Source organism: Schistocerca gregaria, chromosome 2 (genome assembly GCF_023897955.1).
Source record: "Schistocerca gregaria isolate iqSchGreg1 chromosome 2, iqSchGreg1.2, whole genome shotgun sequence".
NCBI classification, from domain to species: domain Eukaryota; kingdom Metazoa; phylum Arthropoda; class Insecta; order Orthoptera; family Acrididae; genus Schistocerca; species Schistocerca gregaria.
In genome coordinates, this window is record NC_064921.1 from 374,197,640 (window position 1) to 374,221,857 (window position 24,218).

Here is a 24,218-nt window from a genome sequence, read left to right on the forward strand (position 1 = left end):
TAACCCCTGATCCCAAACCCTTACCTCATGGCTCATACACCTGTAATAGACCTAGATGCAAGACCTGTCACATAAATCCTCCTTCCACCACCTAATCCAGTCCGGTCACTAACATCACCTATCCCATCAAAGGCAGGGCTACCTGTGAAACCAGTCATGTGATTTACAAGCTAAGCTGCAACCAATGTGCTGCATTCTATGTAGGCATGACAACCAACAAGCTGTCTGTGCGCATGAATGGCCACCGACAAACTGTGGCCAAAAAACAAGAGGATCACCTTGTTGCTGAACATGCTGCCAAATGTGATATCCCTCATCTCAGTGACTGCTTCACAATCTATGCCATGTGGCTCCTTCTCACCAACACCAGCTTTTATGAATTGTGCAGGTGGGAAGTTTCCCTTCAATACATCCTACGTTCCTGTAACCCTCCTATTCTCAACCTTCGTTAGTCACTGGTCTCACCCATCCAGCCTCATCCCTGTTACCATTCCAGCACTACACAGCCATCATTTCACCAACACACCCAGTCTTTGAATTTCTTTTTATTTCTCTCCTTTCTGCTACCCCCCCCCCCCCCACCCCACCTCTCCTGCCCTCTCTCTAAACTGCAGCACTTCATCATCCGCCACCCCACCATACTATCCCTTCCCCTCCCTGCCCCAGCCTCCTCCTTACCGCCAACCAATCACCACTCCCATCATGCACTGGTACTGCTGCTCGCAGTGTGGTTTCAGTTATCTGAAACTGCAGGCATGTGTTTGTGTGTCTGACTGTGTGTCCATTGCTGACAAAGGCCTTAATGGCAGAAAGCTAAAATTTTGTGAATCTTTTTGTTGTGTTGTGCAACTCAGCATCTCCGCTATAGTGAGTAGCAACTTTCCTTCCTAATATTATCCTTTTCTTAATATTGTTAACATATTAAACATGTTTATGGTTTGTTCTTAAGGGATTGTGGAGTGTGCTGTGCCTTAATGTGTATTGTTTGTGATTTGAGTGCATGAAAAACTGATACATTTAGGTAATGTGAGAGCAGTGCTAGACAGCTCTCTTTCAATAGAGCACTTTTTTTCAGTTACTACTGAACATGATGTGCATCTAAATTCCTCAAATACACCTAAATGCCATAAGATCCAAGTTTAACTCAGAGTTTCAGATGTATTTAGTACAAGATAATAGTGGATTCAGGAACGCAAATGATTGCTTCCAAATCTTAATTAAAGTAATAATTTATATTTTACATTAATTTGATTGCTTCCTTAAACAAAACAAAAAAAAATTAAAGTGGCGTAGTAGAAGGGAGTGTAGTCTTGTTAGTAATTTTTGTAGAATCAGTAATTCTCTATTTTCCAGGCAATCTTCCAGGTAAAGAAAGTTCTACTATCTGTGTTATGATGAGCCCTTTTTGTGTTATCAATAGTCTGTAGTGTAAGATATATTGAGGCTGTAAATGAGAAATGCACATGCAAAAATATTAATGAGGTAGTTCAACTAGATATGTAGGTAATGTAGAATGTTGTAAGGCCTCAGTAGTTTGAATGTAAATAAGCCTCAATGCTTGATAGTGTTAGTAGAAACTGTTGTTCCTTTTGTGTTCTCCATTAAATTTTACTTCATTGCCAACATGTATAAGAAGTGTGAAAAAAATCTCTTAAATGTTACAAACATTTTACTGTCTAAAGAATTAATCCAGCTGATAATTAAGTCAGCTTCCATTTCCAATTTCATTAAATGTATCTCCTTTGGACAGGCATACTTGTGAATTAATTCTTTCACTGAACCATGACAAGGCATCATATTAACTATACTCCTCATTAAAAAGTGCACCTGTTTTTAGCGTAACTCACATAAGCTGTCATAATTTTATAATTTTTATGCTTTTTGTTGTTGCCCTCTTCTTACTATCCAAAAGATTAATTTGTTATTTTCCACTTCATATTCTCCTCCTCAACTTTCTCTTTTTCACCGTTGATGTTGTATGTACCAGTTACTCTCTCTCTCTCTTCCTTTCCCCCCTCCCTCTCCCTTAAGTGAAAACTCCTCCATTCTGCATCGGATTTCTGTTTTTGCTTTCCAGAAAGGTTATCTCTGTCTGTATGTTATTCAGGCTCATTTGAATTTCTGTTTTCTTGCATGCATTGTGAACATTTTCTGCCACCTGGAAAAGTGGACAGTATACTAGTGTTTGTTCTTCTTTACATGCAGATTTCTCTCTTCTAATCAGAGACCACAATAAAATATTTTACTACATTTCCCTATGTTTTCTTCCTAAAAGTTTCCCTAATTTCTGTCAACCATTTCTTCTGTTTTTAAAGTTTCAAAATCTCACGATATAGTTTCATTTGTATGCATATTAACGCTATTCTGATGCTCACATTTTATCTCTTGGGAAACAGGTACCCCTCTTCCACATTCCACATCTTTAAGTGTCTTTTATCTTTTCTAATTCCTAAGGTAATAATTTTTATTGATTTGCTTTAAAGGGTTTCTTATATTAGCTGAATTGTGCAGGTTACAAGGATAAACATTGTAATTTTAGAAAGTCTATTTCTTTGAAATACTGATGACACTTCAATGTCTTCAGGGAGCTAGAAGAAGATTTAGAGCTGGATGTAGCGAAGAAGCATATCACAGACTATCAGAATCAACTGCAAACAATCAAAGAAGAATTAAGAAAAAAGTACTCTAATGAGCGGGAGACATTAAAAAAGAACTATGAGGCTAAGGTTGAAACCTTAGTGAGGGACCTAAGTGCATCTCAACAGACAGAAATACAACATTTGGAACTAAAATACAAGGATGAATTACAAAATTTAAAATCCAGATATGAAACAGAAATACATAATTCGAATGCCAGATATGAAACTGTTTTAATGAACAATGCTGACAAATTCCAAGAGGAAATTGATATTCTTAAGCAAAAATATGCAGAAGAAATTACTGAGTTAAGGGAAAAGTTTGAAGTAAATGCTAGGAAAAAAACTGAATATCTTTTTTTGGCAGTCAAACAGTACTTTGATACATTTTTCATGACAGTTAAGTCTCAGTTTGAAGAGCGGAAAAGAAGTAAGAATTCTGCACATAGTGCCACAAAAACGGTAGGTTTCTGTCTTCATTTTTTGTATTAAATTTTCAAATGTTGTAAACAAAAATTGTAACACGAGGATAGAATAATTGACTCTTAATGGGTATGAGATGTTTTCACTTTTAATATTAATGTTTATTGTAACAGCACACATTACATCTTAACTGATAACAGTATAGAATGATTTAGCCTATTACAGAATTAAAAATGCTCTTGCATATGATTATGTACATTGAAGTAAAGAAAGTTTGCATAGTTTGTCCATTCATTGCATAGACACCACTTTATAACAAAATAATTTCTTTGTGAAGAAAGTAAGAAAAATTGGTTCTTAATGCACTACCTTGTGAGAGGGCATATTTTTAAAGCTCAGCAGTCTCATTTGGATGGAGTGACAACAAATTTCACTCAAGCTGTTGTGTTACTTTCCTGTAGCTTCCTTAGATGATTTATATGAATGTGCGAATATGATTTAGAAAGATGGGTGGACTGTTCCTTCAAGTCACAACCAGTTTCATCCTGTGCTCTAGAAATAGAGCTGATGCTTCATGTTTTTTACAATTCACTGCATACTCATTAGTTATCCATTCTGCCTGTCCAATCTGGATGGTTTCCATGCGGAATAATAAAGAAATGCTCATTATGTGATCTATGTATTAGCCATTTTCAGGTTTATTAATTACTGCTTAATTGTGCTCAAGAATTACTCTGTTGTATAGGACTTTATAAGAAGAAACAAATTTCTCGTGCAGTATATCCAAGTAGAAGTATATCTAACAAAGTGCTCTGAAATATGGCAAAATGCAGGACAGTTTTCTACCCTGTCATACCAATAATTCCCACTGTTACATTGTTTGACTTCACAGGAAATTTATCTGTTGTAGCAGATACACTTCCAATGAGAGTACCAGAAACCTAATAAATTCTTAAATTACATAAATGTATCAAAGAAAATTTCTTGAGCTATTATAATGCAACCCACACAGAACAATGTCTTTCCAGGTCACAGAATAAGTATTAGTTTTTTTTACTTAATAGAACTTATTAATTAGTTTCTACACCAAGGACAGATTTCATTAATTTAAGCCCACAAATAAAATTGATGCTGCATTTCATTTTTCCCAAATTCTGTCAATACAATACTTAAGTCCTGCAGGCTTCAGTAATTGTGTTAGCTTAATGTTTGGCCCTTAACTATGTGAATGGCTTAATTTTAAAATTAGTCTGTGCAACTTGCCCATTTGTGTACTCGTGTACTCTTGCCCCAGCATTGTTAAAAGATACTTCCTCAAAGGAAACCAAAACTGTGATAGCACATGTCTGAAATGCCAATGGCCCATTACCTTTAACAGCATGTTTCATACTGCTGCATCCTTTACTGCCAAGCAGGGTGGAATAACGGTTAATGTCACTAGCTGGTACGCTCCGGATTGTCATTTCAAATCCAATCACTAGCAAGTATTTGTTATTTAGTATTTACCATTTCTAGAAGGTTCTTAAAACTTTTTCTACAAGGATTAACCAACAAAGACTGAAACTTATTTTTATTTCATGGATGTTTATTACTCCATTTCAATGTTTACATGATAATTTTCAAAGTGTGTAAACCCCCCCCCCCTACTTGAATGTACTTTCTATAATGTCTCTCCCACTCCTTGAACACATGGTGCAGGATATTCTTTATCAGGTCCATGCGAATAACCTTTTTTTTTTTTTTTAAAGCACTGCTTCAGATAAGTCAAATTCCCCTAAGTTTTGCTTTTAGCGGGAGAAGGCGGGGTGGGGGGGAGATCGCAGGGTGCAAGATCGGGGCTATAAGGCAAAGGTGGTGCACAGGTAATGTTGAATTGAGTCAGAAGCTGCTTGACTTGATTTGGAATGTGAGAGCACACATTCTCATGATGAAGTCACCACCCAGTCTGAGAAAGTTCTGGTTGTTTTGTTGCAATGTGCTTCCTTAGTTTAGCCAAACTGACATGTTGTATGCTGCTGTAACAATATTCTGAGGGGGAAGCTGTATGCTGATAAATCACTCTCTCACAGCCAAAAAATGTGATCACCATCACAACTTTCGCACATGTTCCTTCAGGATAATAATGATGAAGCCATGGCTCATCTCCGGGGATAACTGATTCCTGAAACACATGCTGTTGATCAGCAAAGAGATGCAGCAGCTTACAGCTTTTCTCGATTCACACAATCTGATGTTTGGGAGTCAACAGACATGGCACCCAATGGCCACAAATACAAGTCATATGAAGATTGCCAATCGTAAAGGAACTGCTGTATGAAATTCTCAACACTTCACTGAGATTATCCACAGATCCCCACTGACAATCACAACAGCTATTTTGATGACTTCAGTCACAGCAGAAGCCGAAACCTTGCTTAACAGAGACAAGTGAGCCTTCTTTGAAATCTTTGAATAACCTAAACACTGTTGCAGGAGGTAGTGCATCTTCACCATATGCTTGCTGCAGTTTTTCATAAATTTCATTGGCTGTATAGTTTAAGCAAACAAATCATGCTGTTCCTCTCACGTCACCTCCATGTATTGGTATGCAAAATGCAGTGAGTGTCTATAAAATAGAGCATTACTACCAACTCACTGATACAAGAGTGCTGCTGCCTACAGACATCATACATAATAATCCACTCTTTTCAAATATTGATGTTGAAGATAAGGAATCTCCCATGGAAGCTACAGGAAAATATCAGTCTTAGTCTTTATTGATCAGCCCTCATTTTGCATTAATAGCAGCACTCGCCATCCAAAAGGCAGTTCTGTTCTGTCTGACATTGGTTTTTGTTATAAATGTGCTTTCAGTTCTAGGTGTTGTTCTTCATTGATGATCCTGCTTTTGGATTTGGACTTGATTATGATTATGGTGTGACATTATTTACTGGAGATGCCAGTTACTTCAGAACATTTGCACCAGCATGTTTCCAACTAGGCAAATTCCAAAATAACACTAAATCAGCACCGCATCAGGCATCCACCAGTGTTTTATGGAGACATTGGTCAGAACCTGACAAAATGACTGAAAGGATTTGGCTAAGTCACCAAATACAACTGCTGGGATGGCATGATGTATTTGGTAGCACAACCCTGCAGTAGATAGAAAACAGTGAAGAGAAGCTCGATAGCTGGGACAAATTCCAGGCCAAAACTTATGCTGCAGCCATCAAACAACAACTGATAATCTGACCAACTCTTCTGTCAAGTTTAACGCACCACAGAAGAACAGACATTTGGAGGATGACGCACCACAGAAGAACGGACGTTTGGAGGATGGAAGATGACAGTTACCAAGTTGTTGGGAAGTCTCATTGATGCCAACCTACGCAGGTGGCAGTTGACTTAGGGGCTTCTTTTTCTATAATGTCAAATGCTTATTGTTGTCAGCTAAAAAAGGCTATGTTCCATGATATGGAAGCTATTGGGCTGAAGGTCACAAATGGAAAATATGTCCAGCCAACAGGAACAATTACATGTATTGCAAGAGCATGTATTGCTGGCAGAATGTGGCCTCTTCAATTCACACTAACGGAGTATGGTCATTTTCAGATGGACCTTCTTGCAAGCATCACAAACAGTCATAGATTATGGAAGATCAGAGCTCCAGACTGACGAAGCTATTCCAATGCACGCACTAAATAGTTTGACTTGGGCAGTTGTTTTCCATTGAAAACATGAGGTGCTCATTTAAAATGTAAAGCTTTTTTCGATTGCAAAAAACTACTCATTCTCACAAAAGCAATCTCCATCCCAGCGATGATAGTAAGCATTGCAAGTGGTCAGGGAGAATTTGGATCACTAATTGTCAGGAGCAGCTGTGACTCGTCCCTAAATGTATGTTTGTAGGAACAGCCAAAACAGACCAGTGTGGGCAGGTCAGTGCCACTGACAAAGAATTATGCTCCACTATTAGTTCAGATAATACAGTTGAGGAACCTCCTATCAAATTGCCTATAGAATCTGGCCTGACTAAGGAACAATGTTGGCAAGTTGTAGCCATTCTGCACTAATTTTTGGATGCTTTAGAGTCCACAGTGGAGAAAAGACATACTAAGCAGCCCATGGTAAAACACCTTATCAACACTGGTGGTCCTGCACTAAATTAGCCAGCACTCGTGCAGTGGGTCACTGGCTAAATGACACACAATTTGGGAGGAAGCTGCAGCATGAATCGTTGAAACTTAAAAGAGTGTCCCTAGTTCTCTTCTGTGGTTCTTGTGAAGAAGGGGGATGCATGTGATGTTTTTGCATCAACCACTGATGAATGAACAAACTGGTGGAAAAAGCTGTCTAATCATTGCTGTGCACCGGTGATACTCTAGACTGTTTGAAATTAACAAAATATATCTCACTTTTTCAAAGCCACTTGAAGAGCATCTAAGCCACCTGAAAACCTTACTGAACTGTGTTAAGACCACAGGCCTCAGCCTGAATCTGTAAGAGTTCACTGACGTATTCTCCAGTCCTAGCATTTTAAGACATAGATACTGAGACAGAACTTCTCACTAACACTAGCAGTTGTAAGATAGGTGTAGTTCTAATGCAAATACAGGAAGCTCCCAAAAAAGGTTATAGCTTGTGCTTCCTAAGTACTCATCATGACTGAGATGATCTGTCCTGCAACCAAGAGAGGGTACCTTGTAGTTGTTTGGGCTATTAACAATGTCTGGCAGTATTTATTTGGTAAACCATTCCCCACTGTGATGGGTCACCGTTACCTGTGCTGGCTGACTAGCCTGAAGGACCCATTGGGTCAACTGGCATCAATTGGCGAAACGGCTGCTGAAGCTTCAAGAACACAATGCCACAGTGAAATGCAAAATCGGACGCAAGTGCAAGGATTCCAAAAGCCTATCAAGAAATCCTGTGGCAAAACATAGCAACATGATTGAAATCTCAGTAATCACTGCATTAAATGAATGCTGCTGAACAGAGTGGAGATCCAGCACTGCTGAAAACCATAGAGCCCTTAAAGGAGGAAAAACCAGTCAGAGGAGAATACCATCTGATAAGGTGTTAGAGGTCTACAATTATATGGGATATAAATGATTGCTCATCATCGCAGCTCCTTTACAGTCACCTATCCTAAAGAATTTCCACAATGCTCCAACATCTGGTCTCCTGGGATACTTGAAGACACTATACAGATTCATAACTGAGTATTGCTAGCTAGTTCTCTACCGATTTGTTACACACAATGTGAACCAATGTAAGGGATGCTAGCAATGAAAGCATACACTACATTTACCTTCAGGGCATTTGATAGCAAGTCTGCCACAGATGAGTGGTCACACACAACACTTTAGTAAGACGTTGGCAGATATGCTCTCGATGTATGGTAACATCGAACAGGAAGATTGTGAGACAATACTCCCATTGTTACATTCACATATAACTCAGTGAAGGAAGATATACAAGCTTCACACCATTCTTAGTGCCCCACTGTCGTGTGGCTGAAATGACAGTTGATACACTGTCCTGATTTCAACTGGATAACTCGGAATGACTATGTAAAACATCCCTTCACTAGGACTGAAGAAGCAAGCCTCCCAACTTGTATACAAGTACTGTACACCCAGGAGAAGGACTGAGAGCGTTATAGTGCCAAGCACCAGCCAATGAGATACAGCCAGGTAGACTTGGTATGGATTTTTACATATGTCTGGAATGTGGAACTATCAGAAAAGTTACTAAAATACTATTTCTGGCCATATCATATCCGTTGTCGCTTGTTGGACATCACTCAGATTATGACCCTTCATCAAGAAGATAAAAGTGCAAAGATTTTATCCATATCCTCCATATGAAGTTGCACTACAGTCTTGAAGTGCAGATCAGTGATGGGATTAATTGGTTAAGGGAACTGAAGGCTTGCACAGTGATCGCGAACTTACACGACAGGGGTTGCAATTGACACTCATCTTAGTGAGCAATAACATGACCCGATGACAAGGATCCTCTAGTCTGTCTTACAGACAACCACTGACAAGGGCTAGATCCATTGTGCTGTAGAAAGCTCCAGTGAGAACTTCTGAAACAGTACATCGCTGTTTCTGCAGGAGAGGGAGCAATGCCGTGAGCTTGCTGCGTGCAGTGTGGGGTTAGCACAACTGGTTGGTGTGCTACACATCGCCAGTCCAAATCTTATCATTTCTAGAAGGTTCTCGAAATTTCTTACATTTTTTATGATTGTATGTTGTGGTATATTCAATATTTGTGTAATAAATAGTGACACACACACTGTCCGAGATTCAGTTCTGTTCTGTCTGTACATAGATGTCCATAATAAAAATAATTTCAGTGCTAAATATTTTATAACTCTGGGTTTGGATTTGGAATTGATTTCATTACGATTTGACAATATTGGTGTGACCACAACGAAATTATTAGTTGTAATAACTAGCCACTGATGAACGATTGTCACTATTAATGAGAATGTTGTGCAACTTTACAACAGGAATGTGGATATGTGATTTAGCACTTACGTAACCTTATTCCTCCTACCCAGCTTTAGTGCTTCATAACTAAGAATAATGAGGCTTTGTGTTTGCACCCACAGTCTCCCTTCCTCTTCTTGTGTTTTTACATTTTGCAGTAGGATTCTCTCCCTGTCTCTCTATTTTATTTTGCCCGTTCATATGTATATTTATATTCTCTTGTCCTCATTTATCCTTTTTTCCCTCCTTTTTACCATTTATTTTTACTCTTGCCACCTTCATCATCATATGTCAGTAGAATCTGGAAGAGGGACACAATGTGTCACTTCAGTTCTGGTTAGTCACTGATAATGGCACATGCATTAATTGTGGGGAAGAGTCACTGAGGAAACTGTGTGTGAACAGTAGTATCGTATTATGGCTGCTGAAAACGAAATTGCTTAATAGCAAATGTTATCCTCCATGATTTCATGAGGAAAATGGCCCACTATTCTTAGAGCAGTGGGTTTCTGTATCATGATCAGTTTGTCACTTTCTGAGAAATAAATTTGAGGACAGCCTGTAATGGTTTTTGAAGATGGATGCTTGTGAATCGAATCTGTGAAATGAACTATGAAGTGTGGCTGGATAGCTTGTTGGATAAAAGTATTGCATACTGCAGAATGAAAGATTCATTCTAGGAACCCAACATGGTTTTCACATATAAATTACCCAGAAAATAAATTGAACAGTTTAGCATTCATTATGACAGTTCTTTTTGTGACAACATGGAACAGAAGTCAATACATTCATGATAAAATAGAATAATTGTCCTAAAACTGAAAGAAAATCAAACAATTTGCACGACTAATTTAATGAACATGAGTTTTAACTGAATACAGACCAGTTACAGTATAGTAACACAAGTGTGTTGAAAGTGTTAGGCAGCACTGGAAACCACCACAGTAATTAGTTAATTTCCTTGGCTGAATAAGTATGTCAGTCATGTCGGTGGAAACTTTAACTTCAGTCTAGCAGTGTCACATGCAGATGTAATGGAATTGCACAACAGTGCAAGCAGTGTGCTCTTCATTATCCACAAAAATCTCTAGACATAGTCATCTTTGGAAGCGCTGTTTACATCAGAACATGGCAACAGCTGACTCAGAAGGAATGACGGTGATCCTGTGGACACTCAGGCTTAAATCAACTGGCTACCTGATATCGTGATTGGCTGGCTGAAGATGTGTTTTCCTTGCTGAATGTTGGTCTAATGGCACTTTGTGGTAGTTCCCCATCTTCCATCAGTGCATTTGACGGTGTAACAAGAATACTAATCTGGGCAACTAATATGGATATGAAAAAGTTGGCCTAAACAGCTGCATTGAATCTTTCTTACAGAATAGAATTTTTTGGAGGTAATACAAAAATTAATGGAAAAAGTTGCTAAAATGTGTGTTGCACAGCTTGAGGACTCATTCTAAACACTGTTTAATAATAAAAATGTATATTGTCTACTCATTATGTCCGTGTTCAGAATTTTGTGAGATTTCATTTATCTCTGTCACAAATTTTTGACTTGTGGTCTATGGCCATATACATCAATAACAAACTAAAAGGAAGAAACATTTAATACTGTTAAAGAGATAAAGTCATTCCATCTTAGTGCAAAAATACTCTTATTCAGTAAAGTTACTAATTATCGTAGCATTATCTTTAGGGAATAACGTGGAAGATTTATGATATATCCTGTAAAATTAAGTTTAATTTAGAGTTATAAAATTGAGTTTTCTGCTCATTACATCAGCTATTTATAAAAGTCTACCTAACAAAATTATAAAATTTTGATTCACTCACTAATAGTAGTATTTTAAATGCCAACCAGTGCTTTGTAAGTATTTTTCTTGTGAAATCAAAGTTTTGTCTACTGATAGACTACAGCGTATGATTTTATTAATTCATTGCTTTGTATACATAGTATAACATACTAACACACTGTGTCAGGAGGTACGTTTGAAAGACTAACATATTTTCTCATATGCAACAGATTGAAATGAACCAGGAAACTGCAGATGTGTGTAGTGCGGATAATGACACTGGAAAGGCTGGTAACAACAATGAATTGAAAGCAGAGTTTCCAGTGTGTCTGAAACTGAACTCAGGAGTGTTGGAAAGGAGTGCGGAAGAAGAGGAGGTATATCTAACATTATTCTCTTTATTGGCGAATAATCAGTTGTAGTTTTAAGTTTCAACCACCTATTAGAACTGGTTTTAAGCAAAGAAAGAAAAGTCACATGTTGTATATGAGAGCATCTGAAAACAGCGTGTAACATTTCAGATGGACTTAATATTACTTTCAATTTATTATTACTTTCAATTTATAGCCCCACATTATATGAATATCTTTCATTTTTTCCATTATGAAACCAGCTACTAACAAAAATACCGTACTCTTACTGATAACACAAATTACTTTGAATTTAAGTTCACTGGCACCGTAGACCGCAACAATGCATCATAGGCTAGACAGTGTTCTGGGTTTGTGATGGCAGGGCAGGAGGGAGTCTGTGTTAGCAAGCCTGTGAATCCCCACAACTCATGTTCTTTGCATTGGTGAACTGTTGCTGTCAGTTGAGTCCAGTGTTGCCAGAGATAGGTTTCCCACAGCATTGAATACGTAGCCATTTACAAGACTGTTGGGAATTTTAAATCAAACACAGGACATTATTGTATTAATTTCGAGTATAAGATGCACCTGAACTTTGGAGGCAGTAATAAATACGAGAAAAGTTCCACCACAGCTGTATCTTGAGAATATCTTTATTCTATCACACAAATAGTTCTGGCAACACATTACCGCCATCCTCAGACCCCATCACTGTCAAAAGAGTATTTGATTTGGTGCATTTACTGTGGGATCCTTGTTATTAGCACATGTGGGCTAGCTTTCAGCAGGAGTCTACTCGACAACATGTTCAACACAGTGTTAAGTATAGACTCCTGACGTAAGCTTGTCTACATGTGCTACAAGGATCACACAATAAATTCAACAAGGAAATCAAATACTCTTTTGGCAGTGGTGGGACCTGAAAATGGCAGTAATGTGCTGCCGATATTAGTTGTGTGGTAGAATAAAGACATTCTCAAGATACAGGTGTGGTGATACTTTTTCTCATATATATCATCAGTTAAAATCCCTCATCCATGCAATAAAATGGACATCCATAATAAATCTTAGTTGCTTATTCACATATTATTGTGGACACTTCAACAACATAAAAATGCAAGTGATCGTCACACTCTGAATGCTAATAACACAACTTGTATCATTTGTATACTTTCTTCTAATAGCACAGCTGTAAATATCTCCTAAATGTGAGCTGCTCTTGGTCAGTACTGATGCTATCTCTGTAGTCTTAATATACAGACATTTCTCTTACTTTAGCCCTTCTTATCCTCACCTTTTATTTGGGATATTTTCATGTTCAGTAATCTTAATACTATAAGTGCAGTATCATGGGCAATGGTACCCTAGGTAGACTAAATCCCAGTATACAATTGAAGTGCTATTACAGTACTACACACTGATAATTTAACTTGAAAGTACTGTGAAAATATTTGTAAAAACGTTTCTGCAGTACTTCATAAAACCATAAATTTTATTTAATAAAATTCTACACACATTTTCAAGAGTACAGGGTGTGCATAGAGTCTGGGAACACTTTCAATTATTTATTGCACAAGAACTAAACATTGTACAGACGTCATACATATTGCATTTTGAAGGGAAACTCTGAAAGTTTTTTTTACAAACATTTGATATGCAAACCATGAGTGACCTGGCAGACGTCAGTGTGGTAATCGAATTCTTGCCATTCCCATCCCAGCATGGCATCATCGACTCTGGCAGTTGCTTCCCTTATTCTCTCCCGGAGCTCTGCTACATCACGTGGCAGAGGCGGTGCATACTCCAGATCTTTAATGTGTCCCCACAGAAAAAAAGTCACATGGAGTGAGATCTGGTGATGTTTCATGAAACAACTGTCCTCTTCTGTAGCACAGCCCATTCATCGATGCGACTGCTCCATATTCAGGTACCCACAAACTTCATGATGAAAATGGGGTGCTGAAAGATGAATGGAGAGTCCGATTGCATTTGAGGCATCAGCCATCGCTGCAACATGTCCAAGTAGGAATATCCAGCGACAGTGCTCTCAGCAAAGAAGAATGGCCCATACAGTTTTTGACAGGACAAGGAACAAAAAACATTTACCTTTGAGGAATCATGCTCAAATTCAGTGCATTCATGTGGATTCTTTGTACCCCACATTCTACAATTATGCCTGCTCACTTTCTCTGGTGAGTTCTTGCTGTACTTGGTTTTAAACATCCGTTAAACAGCTGTAGCACACTTGTTTTTGTCAAACTCCAACACACAGAAAGCTCTCTCCGCACTTGAACTCGCCATGTTGGCAACTAGCGCTGACTGTCAGCAACTTACCAGACAGCTGTGGCAGCACACATGAAAAAAAAAAAAAAAAAACTTTCAGGATTTCTCTTCGAAATGACACATGTATGATATCTGTATAATGTTTGGTTCTTGTGCAATAAATAATTGAAAGTGTTCCCAGTCTTTATGTATACCCTGTATTCACCCAAAAATTCAGGAGTAGTGTAAATTGGGATTGTTACTTTATTTATTTGCTAATGTATATACTTTTTTTCTTTATATGAACATCTGATGGCATTTTTATGATTCTATGATGTGTAAACATTCAAAAGATCTTGTTTTAAGCAGAAGCATCTAATTGTCTCCAGTTAAACGTTGCCAACAACATACAAGATATCATTGTTGTTGCAGGTGAGATACTGCTTCTGACTCTGTGTTTTAAACAGAAACTTCTGAAAATCAAAACTTTTGCTACATTCATCTGTTTTAGTAATTAATAAAACTTGTAACAGGAGACTACTTGCTGTTTTAAGTTATTGATATAAGCATAGTTGGAGCACTGTTGATAAATGCAAAAATTTAGAATTTTGAAGAGAACAAAAAATAAGTCCAAATGTGATAACTAGCTTTAGTTTGTGAATGTATCTTTTTATGGATGCATGTTTTTAAATTCTAATTGGCATCTTATATGTTTCATCATGGAAAAAACCTGGAGATACTAGAAGATATCAGATAAATTATATAATGGTAAGACAGAGATTTAGGAACCAGGTTTTAAATTGTAAGACATTTCCAGGGGCAGATGTGGACTCGGTCCACAATCTATTGGTTATGAACTGTAGGTTAAAACTGAAGAAACTGCAAAAAGGCGGAAATTTGAGGAGATGGGACCTGGATAAACCGACTAAACCAGAGGTTGAACAGTGTTTCAGGGAAAGCATAAGGGAGCAATTGACAGGAATGGGGGAAGAAATACAGTAGAAGAAGAATGGGTAGCTTTAAGGGATGGAATAGTGAAGGCAGCAGAGGGTCAAGTAGGTAAAAAGACGAGGGCTAGTAGTAATCCTTGGGTAACAGAAGAAATATTGAATTTAAGTGATGAAAGGAGAAAATATAAAAATGCAGTAAATGAAGCAGGCAAAAAGGAATACAAATGCCTCAAAAATGAGATCGACAGGAAGTGCAAAATGGCTAAGCAGGAACAGCTAGAGGACAAAATGTTAGGATGTAGAGGCATATCTCACTAGGGTTGAGATAGATACTACCTACAGGAAAATTAAAGAGACCTTTGGAGAAAAGAGAACAACTTGCATGAATATCAAGAGCTCAGATGGAAATCCAGTACTAAGCAAAGAAGGGAAAACAGGAAAGTGGAAGGAGTATATAGAGGAGCTATACAAGGACAGTGTTCTAGAGGACAATATTATGGAAATAGAAGAGGTTGTAGATGAAGATGAAATGGGAGATATGATACTGCATGAAGAGTTTGACAGAGCACTGAAAGACCTGAGTCGAAACAAGGACCCGGGAGTAGACAACATTCCATCAAAACTACTGACAGCCTTGGGAGAGCCAGTCCTGACAAAACTCTACCATGAGACAGGCAAAATACCCTCAGACTTCAAGAAGAATATAATAATTCCAATCCCAAAGAAAGCAGTTGTTGACAGATGTGAAAATTACCGAACTATCAGCTTAATAAGTCACTGCTGCAAAATACTAAATTGAATTCTTTACAGATGAATGGAAAAACTGGTAGAAGCCAACAGGAGAAGATCAGTTTGGATTCCCTAGAAATATTGGAGCACGTGAGGCAATATCGACCCTGCGACTTATCTTAGAAGAAAGATTAAGGAAAGGCAAACCTATGTTTCTAGCATTTATAGACTTAGAGAAAGCTTTTGACAATGTTGACTGAAATACTCTGTTTCGAATTCTAAAGGTGGCAGGGGTAAAATACTGGGAGCGAAAGGCTATTTACAATTTGTACAGAAACCAGATGGCAGTTATGAGAGTCGAGGGACATGAAAGGGAAGCAGTGGTTGGGAAGGGAGTGAGACAGGGTTGTAGCCTCTCCCCGACATTATTCAGTCTGTATGTTGAGCAAACAGTAAAGGAAACAAAATAAAAATTCGGAGTAGGTATTAAAATCCATGGAGAAGAAATAAAAACTTCGAAGTTCGCCGATGACATTGCAATTCTGTCAGAGACAGCAAAGGACTTGGAAGAGTAGTTGAACGGAAAGGATAGTATCTTGAAAGGAGGATATAAGATGAACATCAACAAAAGCAAAACGAGGATAATGGAATGTACTCTAATTAAGCCGGTTGATGCTGAGGGAATTGCCGTATTTACTCTAATCTAAGCCGTACTTGAATCTAAGCCACACCTGAAAAATGAGACTCGAAATCAAGGAAAAAAAAGTTTTCCCAAATCTAAGCTGCTCCTGAAATTTGAGACTCGAAATTCAAGATGAGAGAAAAGTTTTACACCGCCCCTCCAAATCGAAAAAAAGTTGGTCCATTGTAACGTGAAACACAATTGAGGTTGGATGGATGAAGATACAGCTACAGTAGTTTGGTTCGAGTCATAAGCTTAACAGTTAAGCTTTACCAAGTAGCCATTGCTATGTGTCAGGCGCTCCATCCGTATTTATACGGGTACCCTTCCTTTTTCGTGTGCTTCATCTGGTTTGAATTGATTGCTTATTTTGCTTTGATCCGATAAGTGCCATTCTCTTTGTTATAGAGGTTTACATTACTCTAATCTGAAAATTCATTATTGTCGTGCATTGATTGTTGCATTTTGAAATGAGTGTTTACGACCTGTCGCTGCTCGCGGCATGGCTTGCTTTTGTGCGCGCTACCGTGGCTTACAATTTAAAAAAAAAAAAAAGGAGGAATTGTCTCATACGCGAAACAATGGCAAGAGACTGCTATTTGTTGTTACTTACACTGCTGCTTTCTTTGATAATGATCAACAAGAACCATATAATAGACTGCTTATGATAGAAGATGTTCTGAACCAGAGTTTAGCGAAAAATTTTCTCCGTTTGAAAATCTTTGCAGACGCCTCTTTAGTACATTACATTCTGCACAGAAATTAGTCATCATAGATTTAAAAATTTAGTCAGTTGCCGTGCTTCATTTCTGACTGTATCACTATTAAGCATAAGGATAATACGAGTATAAATATGACATGATGTGTATATTCTTCTGCGTTTGCTGTTGTCTCACTCCAGTTTCGTAGTTTATTAGGCAGACAGGATTTAAATGAGATTGCAGCAAACACGAAAGAATACATTGCATAATGTTTACATTCTTCTACCTTTTCTTTTAATTTATTTACCGACACAGAGGTTTTGGCGCCAGTATTTATCTTTGTGCCCGCAAAGCATACCTGTGTTGCGCTAGATTTATTTGACGACAGTAGTTAGTTGTGGCGACACCTACCAACATTTTTCAGAACTTTCGCTTACTTTGCACTCGATTCTAAGTTGCAGGCGATTTTTTGGATTACAAAAACTGAAAAAAAAGTGAGGCATAGATTCGAGTAAATACGGTAGGTTAGGAAATGAGACATTTAAAGTAGTAAAGGAGTTTTGCTATTTGGGGAACAAAATAACTGATGGTGGTCGAATTAGAGAGGATATAAAGGGTAGAAAGCGTTTCTGAAGAAGAGAAATTTGTTAACATAAAGTATAGATATAAGTGCCAGGAAGTCATTTCTGAAAGTATTTGTATGGAGTGAAGCCATGTATGCAAGTGAAACATGGATGATAAATAGTTTGGATGAGAAGAGAATAGAAGCTTTCGAAATGTGGTGCTACAACAGAATGCTGAAGATTAGATGGGTAGAGCACGTAACTAATGAGGAGATATTGAATAGAATTCGGGAGAAGAGGAGTTTGTGGCACAACTTGACAAGAAGAAGGATCGGTTGGTAGGACATGTTCTGAGGCATCAAGGGATCACAAATTTAGCATTGGAGGGCAGCGTGAAGGATAAAAATTGTAGAGGGAGACCAAGAGATGAATACACTAAGCAGATTCAGAAGGATGTAGGTTGCAGTAAGTACTGGGAGATGAAGCTTGCACAGGATAGAGTAGCATGAAGAGCTGCATCAAACCAGTCTCTGGACTGAAGACCACCACCATCACCACCACCACAACAGTGCTGTGGTATTTGCAAACTTTAATAAATCCACAAATCTCAGTAATAAAGACAAATATTATTCTGCTTCAATAAAGAAAAAAGAGGAGGAGGAGGGGAAAATTAACTTAAATGCTAGGTAGTGTTAATTCACAATGTCAGATAATCATAGCTTGTAATTGCAGTAACGTATTTCCATAACATAGGAACTGTAGAAGAATATGTGAACGTAAGACTTTTAACACAGTTCGGTTTGGTAGTACATAGGTTAAGTGAGATTGAAAATTTATGCTTCAGCTGTGACTTTGTTTCATTATTTTATCATAAAACAAAGTCACAACTGGAGCTGATATTTTCAGTCTAGAAATGTAGCTCATTGCAAGAAAGTTGATTGTGTGTAATATTGTGCATTATGAATTTTTAATTTTGATAGTTGTGGTTACTGACTGACTATCACATTACTAGACCAGGAGCTAGTAGTTCGATCCCAAATTGGCCCAAAGTTCTTCTCTCTTCTTCTTTTTATTCTGTTAAATATGTTCTTTCACTTCTGGCAATGCTCTTTGTGTGAAAAAAATGAAGTGCCTCTATGGATCACATTTCATGGTCATATTCCAAGACCATCTGTAACTGGATGTGTTATGCAACTCTTATGCCAGAAGCATACAAAGGTATTCCACATTATGTAGAAACTCCCTTATTAAAGTACTGTAGTGATAAAATATACCTAGGTGTTTGTGTCACTATTATTTTTGTTGTCTATATTCAAACATGTTCCAAAATAAGAAAAAAAAACTACCAAATATTTGGAGCAGAAAAAGTCCAGTGACGAGTCCAATAATTAAATTTCATTATTTATTTTTTTCATTATCAGGTCTACACTGCCACAAGGAATTGCTTTATTTTATGAGAACATCTAAAATATCTCTTAGAGGAGATTTTCATTCTTTCTTTTCATGAGTGGAAACTACAATAATGTTTGGTGGACGGAGCATAGTTTACATAGTCCTGGCATTGTAGTTCCCATGATAGTGTTGTTGCAGTACAAAGACATTATAGTAAATAATTAGAAATCAATATTGGAGACAATTTATAGCTTGGCAAGATAAAGTAATTTTTATTAGGCTAACAACCTTTACTGATCAATATGCTGTTCAAGTTTTTGCCACATTGTAACCATGTCAATACAACTGTCTTTTCATTTGTTTTAATTGCTGACCAACATTTTTGCATTAATTTCTGGTCTCTCTCTCTCTCTCTCTCTCTCTCTCTCTCTCTCTCTCTCTCTCTCTCTATGTATTCCTTGTCTTCAGCTCGCCCTTAAAACCTCCAACTTTGTATTTTTTCCTTAAGATCACATTCCTGGATATCTCCGGGAGAAATTTCCAGTACTCGTAGATCTTTGTCAGCTTCTGTGAATCATGTCCCTTCAGTTTTCTTATCTTGAAAATAGGCTAAAATCATTTTAGATGTTCTTCCTACACTGATTCATGTCATATGGCCTTGAAAGCCACTCCTTTTTTTCTGAATCTTGTCACTTACTTTGTGACACATTGTGTACTCACCATATTTTTTGATGAGGTCCATGATTTTTCTCAAGATCTTTGTTTCCTTGGCTTCAAGGTTCTCTATTAAAACTGGAAGTACTAGAAAGTAATGCACCAGTTTTTTTTTCTCAGTCGAAAACAATGCTACGAATGCAAAATGTATATATTATTCGAATTATACTGATTGAGTGCGCTAAGTTTCCACCACTTCTGACAGATAGTGTAGCTGCAGGACAGTTTCAAAATGATGTCTGTAGGTGATATACATTACAAGCAACATGCCATCATTGAATTTCTCACTGCAGAGAAAGAAACTGGGGGGGGGGGGGGGGGGGGGATATTCACAAATGCTTTACTAAAGTCTGTGGAACATCTGCTGTCGACAGAAGTACACTTAGTCACTGGGCACAGAGGTGGGGTCATCAGAAGGCAGTTTGGTGGAGTTGCACAACTTGCAACGGTCAGGGAGACCATTCACACTTGTCACACCTGACACACCTGATTCAGCCCCGTCAGACTTCCACTTGTTTGGGCCATTAAAGGATACCATTTGTGGAAGATGTTTTGAGGGTGTTCAGGAGGTGATTCAAACAGTAAGGCACTAGTTCCGCCACTAGGACAACGATTGGTACTGACGGGGCATACACACACGTGTTTCACGCTGGAGGAAGGCCATTGGACGGGATGGAGATCACATGGAAAAATAGGGTGTGTACATAAAACACCATTCTTTCACGTGCATAATTCTCATTATGTTCAATAAAGAATTATTGAAGAAAAAAAATTGCGTGCATTATTTTCTGGGTAATTCTTGTATATAGAATACTTACAGAATAACAGTGAAGTAGTATCTAATTTTGCCACTTAAGGATGTTGATCTGATTGTAAATGCCTTTAGTTAGTTGTATTATTGATTTGTTTTGTATCTGCAAGTAAAAATAAATTTATTCTTTTCAGTTAACAGTAATGTACCAAAGATATGAAATAAGTAAACCAAATGACAGTATACACTAATTAAAAATGCTGACACTATTGTTCACTTCTGCAAATGGAAGTGCTATAGCAAGCCTAACCCATCTTTCATGAGAGGTCACTGGTGTGTTGTTCCAAATTTTCATCATAATTATTTGGCAAACAACGTGACAAAGGTGATGGCAGGTTGCCAGACTTCGTCAGTGTCTTGGGTTAAGGTCCAAGCCTCTGTGTAATGTCTTGTGGAACGAGGAGGGAATGTAATCTGTCTGACACATAAGGACATTAAACTTTGTGACCTGATCAGCACTCTTCAAGAGGAATAGGCTGTTTTTGGCATGAGGTTGAAAGTCTCTGTTCCTTTCATCTGCTACAGCAGAAGCAATACATTGCACTACACAAGACTCATTAATCATTCCATATCCTGCAAATATATAGCTGACACCATAAAATAAGGTCATATGAAGATGATAGCAAACCAGCTCCAAGAGGAAGCAATGTTTTGTTCCCACAATGCAGTCAACACTCATTCCCTGAATAATAGATTGGCTTAGACTAGTACTAAACCGAATAAATGTTTGTTATTGATAATAAGCATTGCACCATAGTAGCACTGGACTTCTATTCAGGATTTCAAATCCTAGCTCAGGCATCAAAAAGTTAAGTTTTCTGTGATAATCCTAAACCATTTATGATAAATTCCAAGATGGTTGCTTTGAAAAGGACAAGAGTAATTTTCTTCTCTGACTTTGTTCCAACTGGAATTTTGAGAAATCTCCAAAGACATTGTCACAGTTATTTGTTGTTAAAATATGCATTTATTTGGGTGATTATTATTATTATTATTATTATTATTATTATTATTATTGAGCACAATTCATAAGCTCTTATCTAATTACAAAATTAAAAGTTTCTATTATGGAACATTTATATATAACACTTAAAGCTTTTTTGATGTGATGCATTATTATGCTTTCAAATAAAAAAAAAGGTTTGATGTGGAAACAAAATCTTCTGTATATCTTCTAAATGCTGCTCTGATGATATTTTTAAGGTATGCACCTAGCTCTCCATTGTCGAACAATATTTAACTCTTTTGTATTTCAGGGGTATTTTGGAGATGAAGAGAAACAGTCCATTGCTGATATTTTAAATCAGTATGAGACTTATTTTACAAACTATAGAAAAAATCTTGAAGCTGAAGTGCAATCGCTGATGGATGTATTAGAGAAAAATGAAAGATACCAATGTCAGCAACTTGAAGAGAAGCACATAAATGAAGTTGAGTCTTTAAAGCAACAGATAAGTGACCTAAGAAAGCAAGTGAGCAGTGTTGCAGGACAGACAGTTCAAAATGTCATGCAGCAGACAGATGTGACAATGGCTGATCTGGCTAATATTCTAGATATTAACTGCTGTCATCCCAGTGACACAGGGGGAGAGGTTGTCGCAGGTAATTCACAGTCAGTTTTATTTTAACACGGTTTTAATAATGTTTTTACTCTTTCATTTATAACCATTATTGTGAGACATTCCTGTCATACATAAAATACTCTGTTTTATTACTGCTGTTGTTTGTATTCTCTGATACTACATAGCTAAAGTCTGTTCGTAAGTTCACTTCTCCCTTTTAAAAAGCACTTGCATTCTTAACAGATAACTGGACAGAAAATTACTTTGAATAAAATCCGCTTGATTTACAAGCCACATCAGTTGAACAAAAATCTCTAGCTTTCAGTGGCTATCTCCACTATTACCGTCAAAAGTAGAATTCACTGACTGCTTGGGCTAGCATTATTTTCTGCTTATGTAGGTATGGTTGTACACGGTAAATCTTTGTGCCTGGTGATCTTATGGTGCAAGTAAAGCATTTTTTCTGTCTTACAACCTGCTAACAAGCAGCTGACTGTTTTTACGAAGAAGTGAAGTCACTCAATTGTTAATGATATTAATCTATGAGAATAGCCAGAGTTTCTGAGCTCATTAAGATATAGTGAAATAAAATATTATTTGTTTTTGACAAATAAATAGGAACCTTTATGCATATGCTTTTACCTTGTAAATAATTAGGTTACTACATTAATTGAGAAGTAAACATGTTATGGTGCAGAGTTTTGGATGAATAAAAAGCCATTTGAGCTCATGAGGCTCCTCCAGTTCCCCATTTGTCAATAAATACTTTTGTAAAATGAAGCAGTTATTTTAAGTGACCCAACTGTTCATGCAGGAGAAAGAGAGAGATGATGTACTACTTCATTACCAGCCATTTGGTAACTGAGGGAATAATGTAGTGAAAGCACTGTACAAGGGAGCACTAGCTCACATTACACAATTCCCATGCTAATTAAAAGTTGTTAGTGGGAATGTCAAGGAAGGGATGAATGCAAATAGCAAAAGCTGATATATATATATATACACACACACACATATCCATCCGCACATACACAGACACAAGCAGACATATTTAAAGGCAAAGCTATGCCTTTAAATATGTCTGCTTGTGTCTGTGTATGTGCGGATGGATATGTGTGTGTGTGTGTGCGAGTGTACACCTGTCCTTTTTTTCCCCTAAGGGAAGTCTTTCCGCTCCCGGGATTGGAATGACTCCTTACCCTCTCCCTTAAAACCCACATCCTTTCATTTTTCCCTCTCCTTCCCTCTTTCCTGACGAAGCAACTGCCAGTTGCGAAAGCTCGTAATTCTGTGTGTGTGTTTGTGTATTTTGTTCATGTGCCTGTCTGCCAGCGCTTTCCCGCTTGGTAAGTCTTGGAATCTTTGTTTTTAATATATTTTTCCCATGTGGAAGTTTCTTTCTTATATCACACACATGCAGATGCTCGTGTGCAGGAATGGTGAGGTGGGGAATCTGAAGCTGGTTGCAGTGTACTGCTAATTACATGAAAAACAAGTAATGCATTCTGAGGTTACCTGACTTCTTTGTAAAGTGCTGAGATGAATGCATGTACTTACCAACACTTAAAATTGTTTTTCAAAGGTAGCAATGTTCCATTTCACTTGATGTTGATCTGAATTGTAGCCATAAAAATGCAATTTTTGGCAACTAATTTTTATCACAATTACTTTTTAAAAACATTCCAGATCACATTGCTGCTGTTGAATTATTGTCACATGAATCCCATATAGCACCTGAGGTGTGCACAAATGTACCGAAAGAAATATATGAAAGTCTAATCAGCCAACTTCAGAATGAAATTCAACAAAAGGTAAGTGGAAGGTGAAAGCCACTATCATTTCCCATCTGTTTTTATGTATGTGTTTTTTTAAATATATTCTATGATTGTAAATAGTCATGTCATTAGAAGCAAACCTCTTCCCTATGAAGTACTCTTATTTGTGACTGTCAATTAAAATGTAGAAAGGTGTGCTCTTGGTGTTCCTTATTTTGTGTGTGCAATGAACTATTTATTGCTTATTAGTTGTTATATTGAGTTTCATTATCTATATATGTAGAATGCTGTTTGTTAAAGCATCCAGAATGTGTAGAATGATTAGCATGCATTTGCTGTAAAATTGCTACCTATCACTCAGCACTAAAAATAAAATGTAGTGTATTCCAT

The 24,218-nt window shown here is 37.4% G+C and overlaps 1 protein-coding gene across 10 annotated transcripts in view; it reads left to right on the plus strand.

Moving 5' to 3' along the window:
• The window catches only part of LOC126319942 (A-kinase anchor protein 9-like), a 490,541-nt gene that overhangs the window by 227,952 nt on the left and 238,371 nt on the right, over positions 1–24,218 (plus strand). For all 10 annotated transcript variants that reach the window (XM_049993656.1, XM_049993664.1, XM_049993682.1 and 7 more), the window contains 4 exons: positions 2,585–3,098; positions 11,568–11,714; positions 21,748–22,093; positions 23,740–23,864. In XM_049993656.1, the coding sequence (XP_049849613.1) occupies positions 2,585–3,098; positions 11,568–11,714; positions 21,748–22,093; positions 23,740–23,864 (1,132 nt within the window). The remainder of the gene's footprint in view (positions 1–2,584; positions 3,099–11,567; positions 11,715–21,747; positions 22,094–23,739; positions 23,865–24,218) is intronic.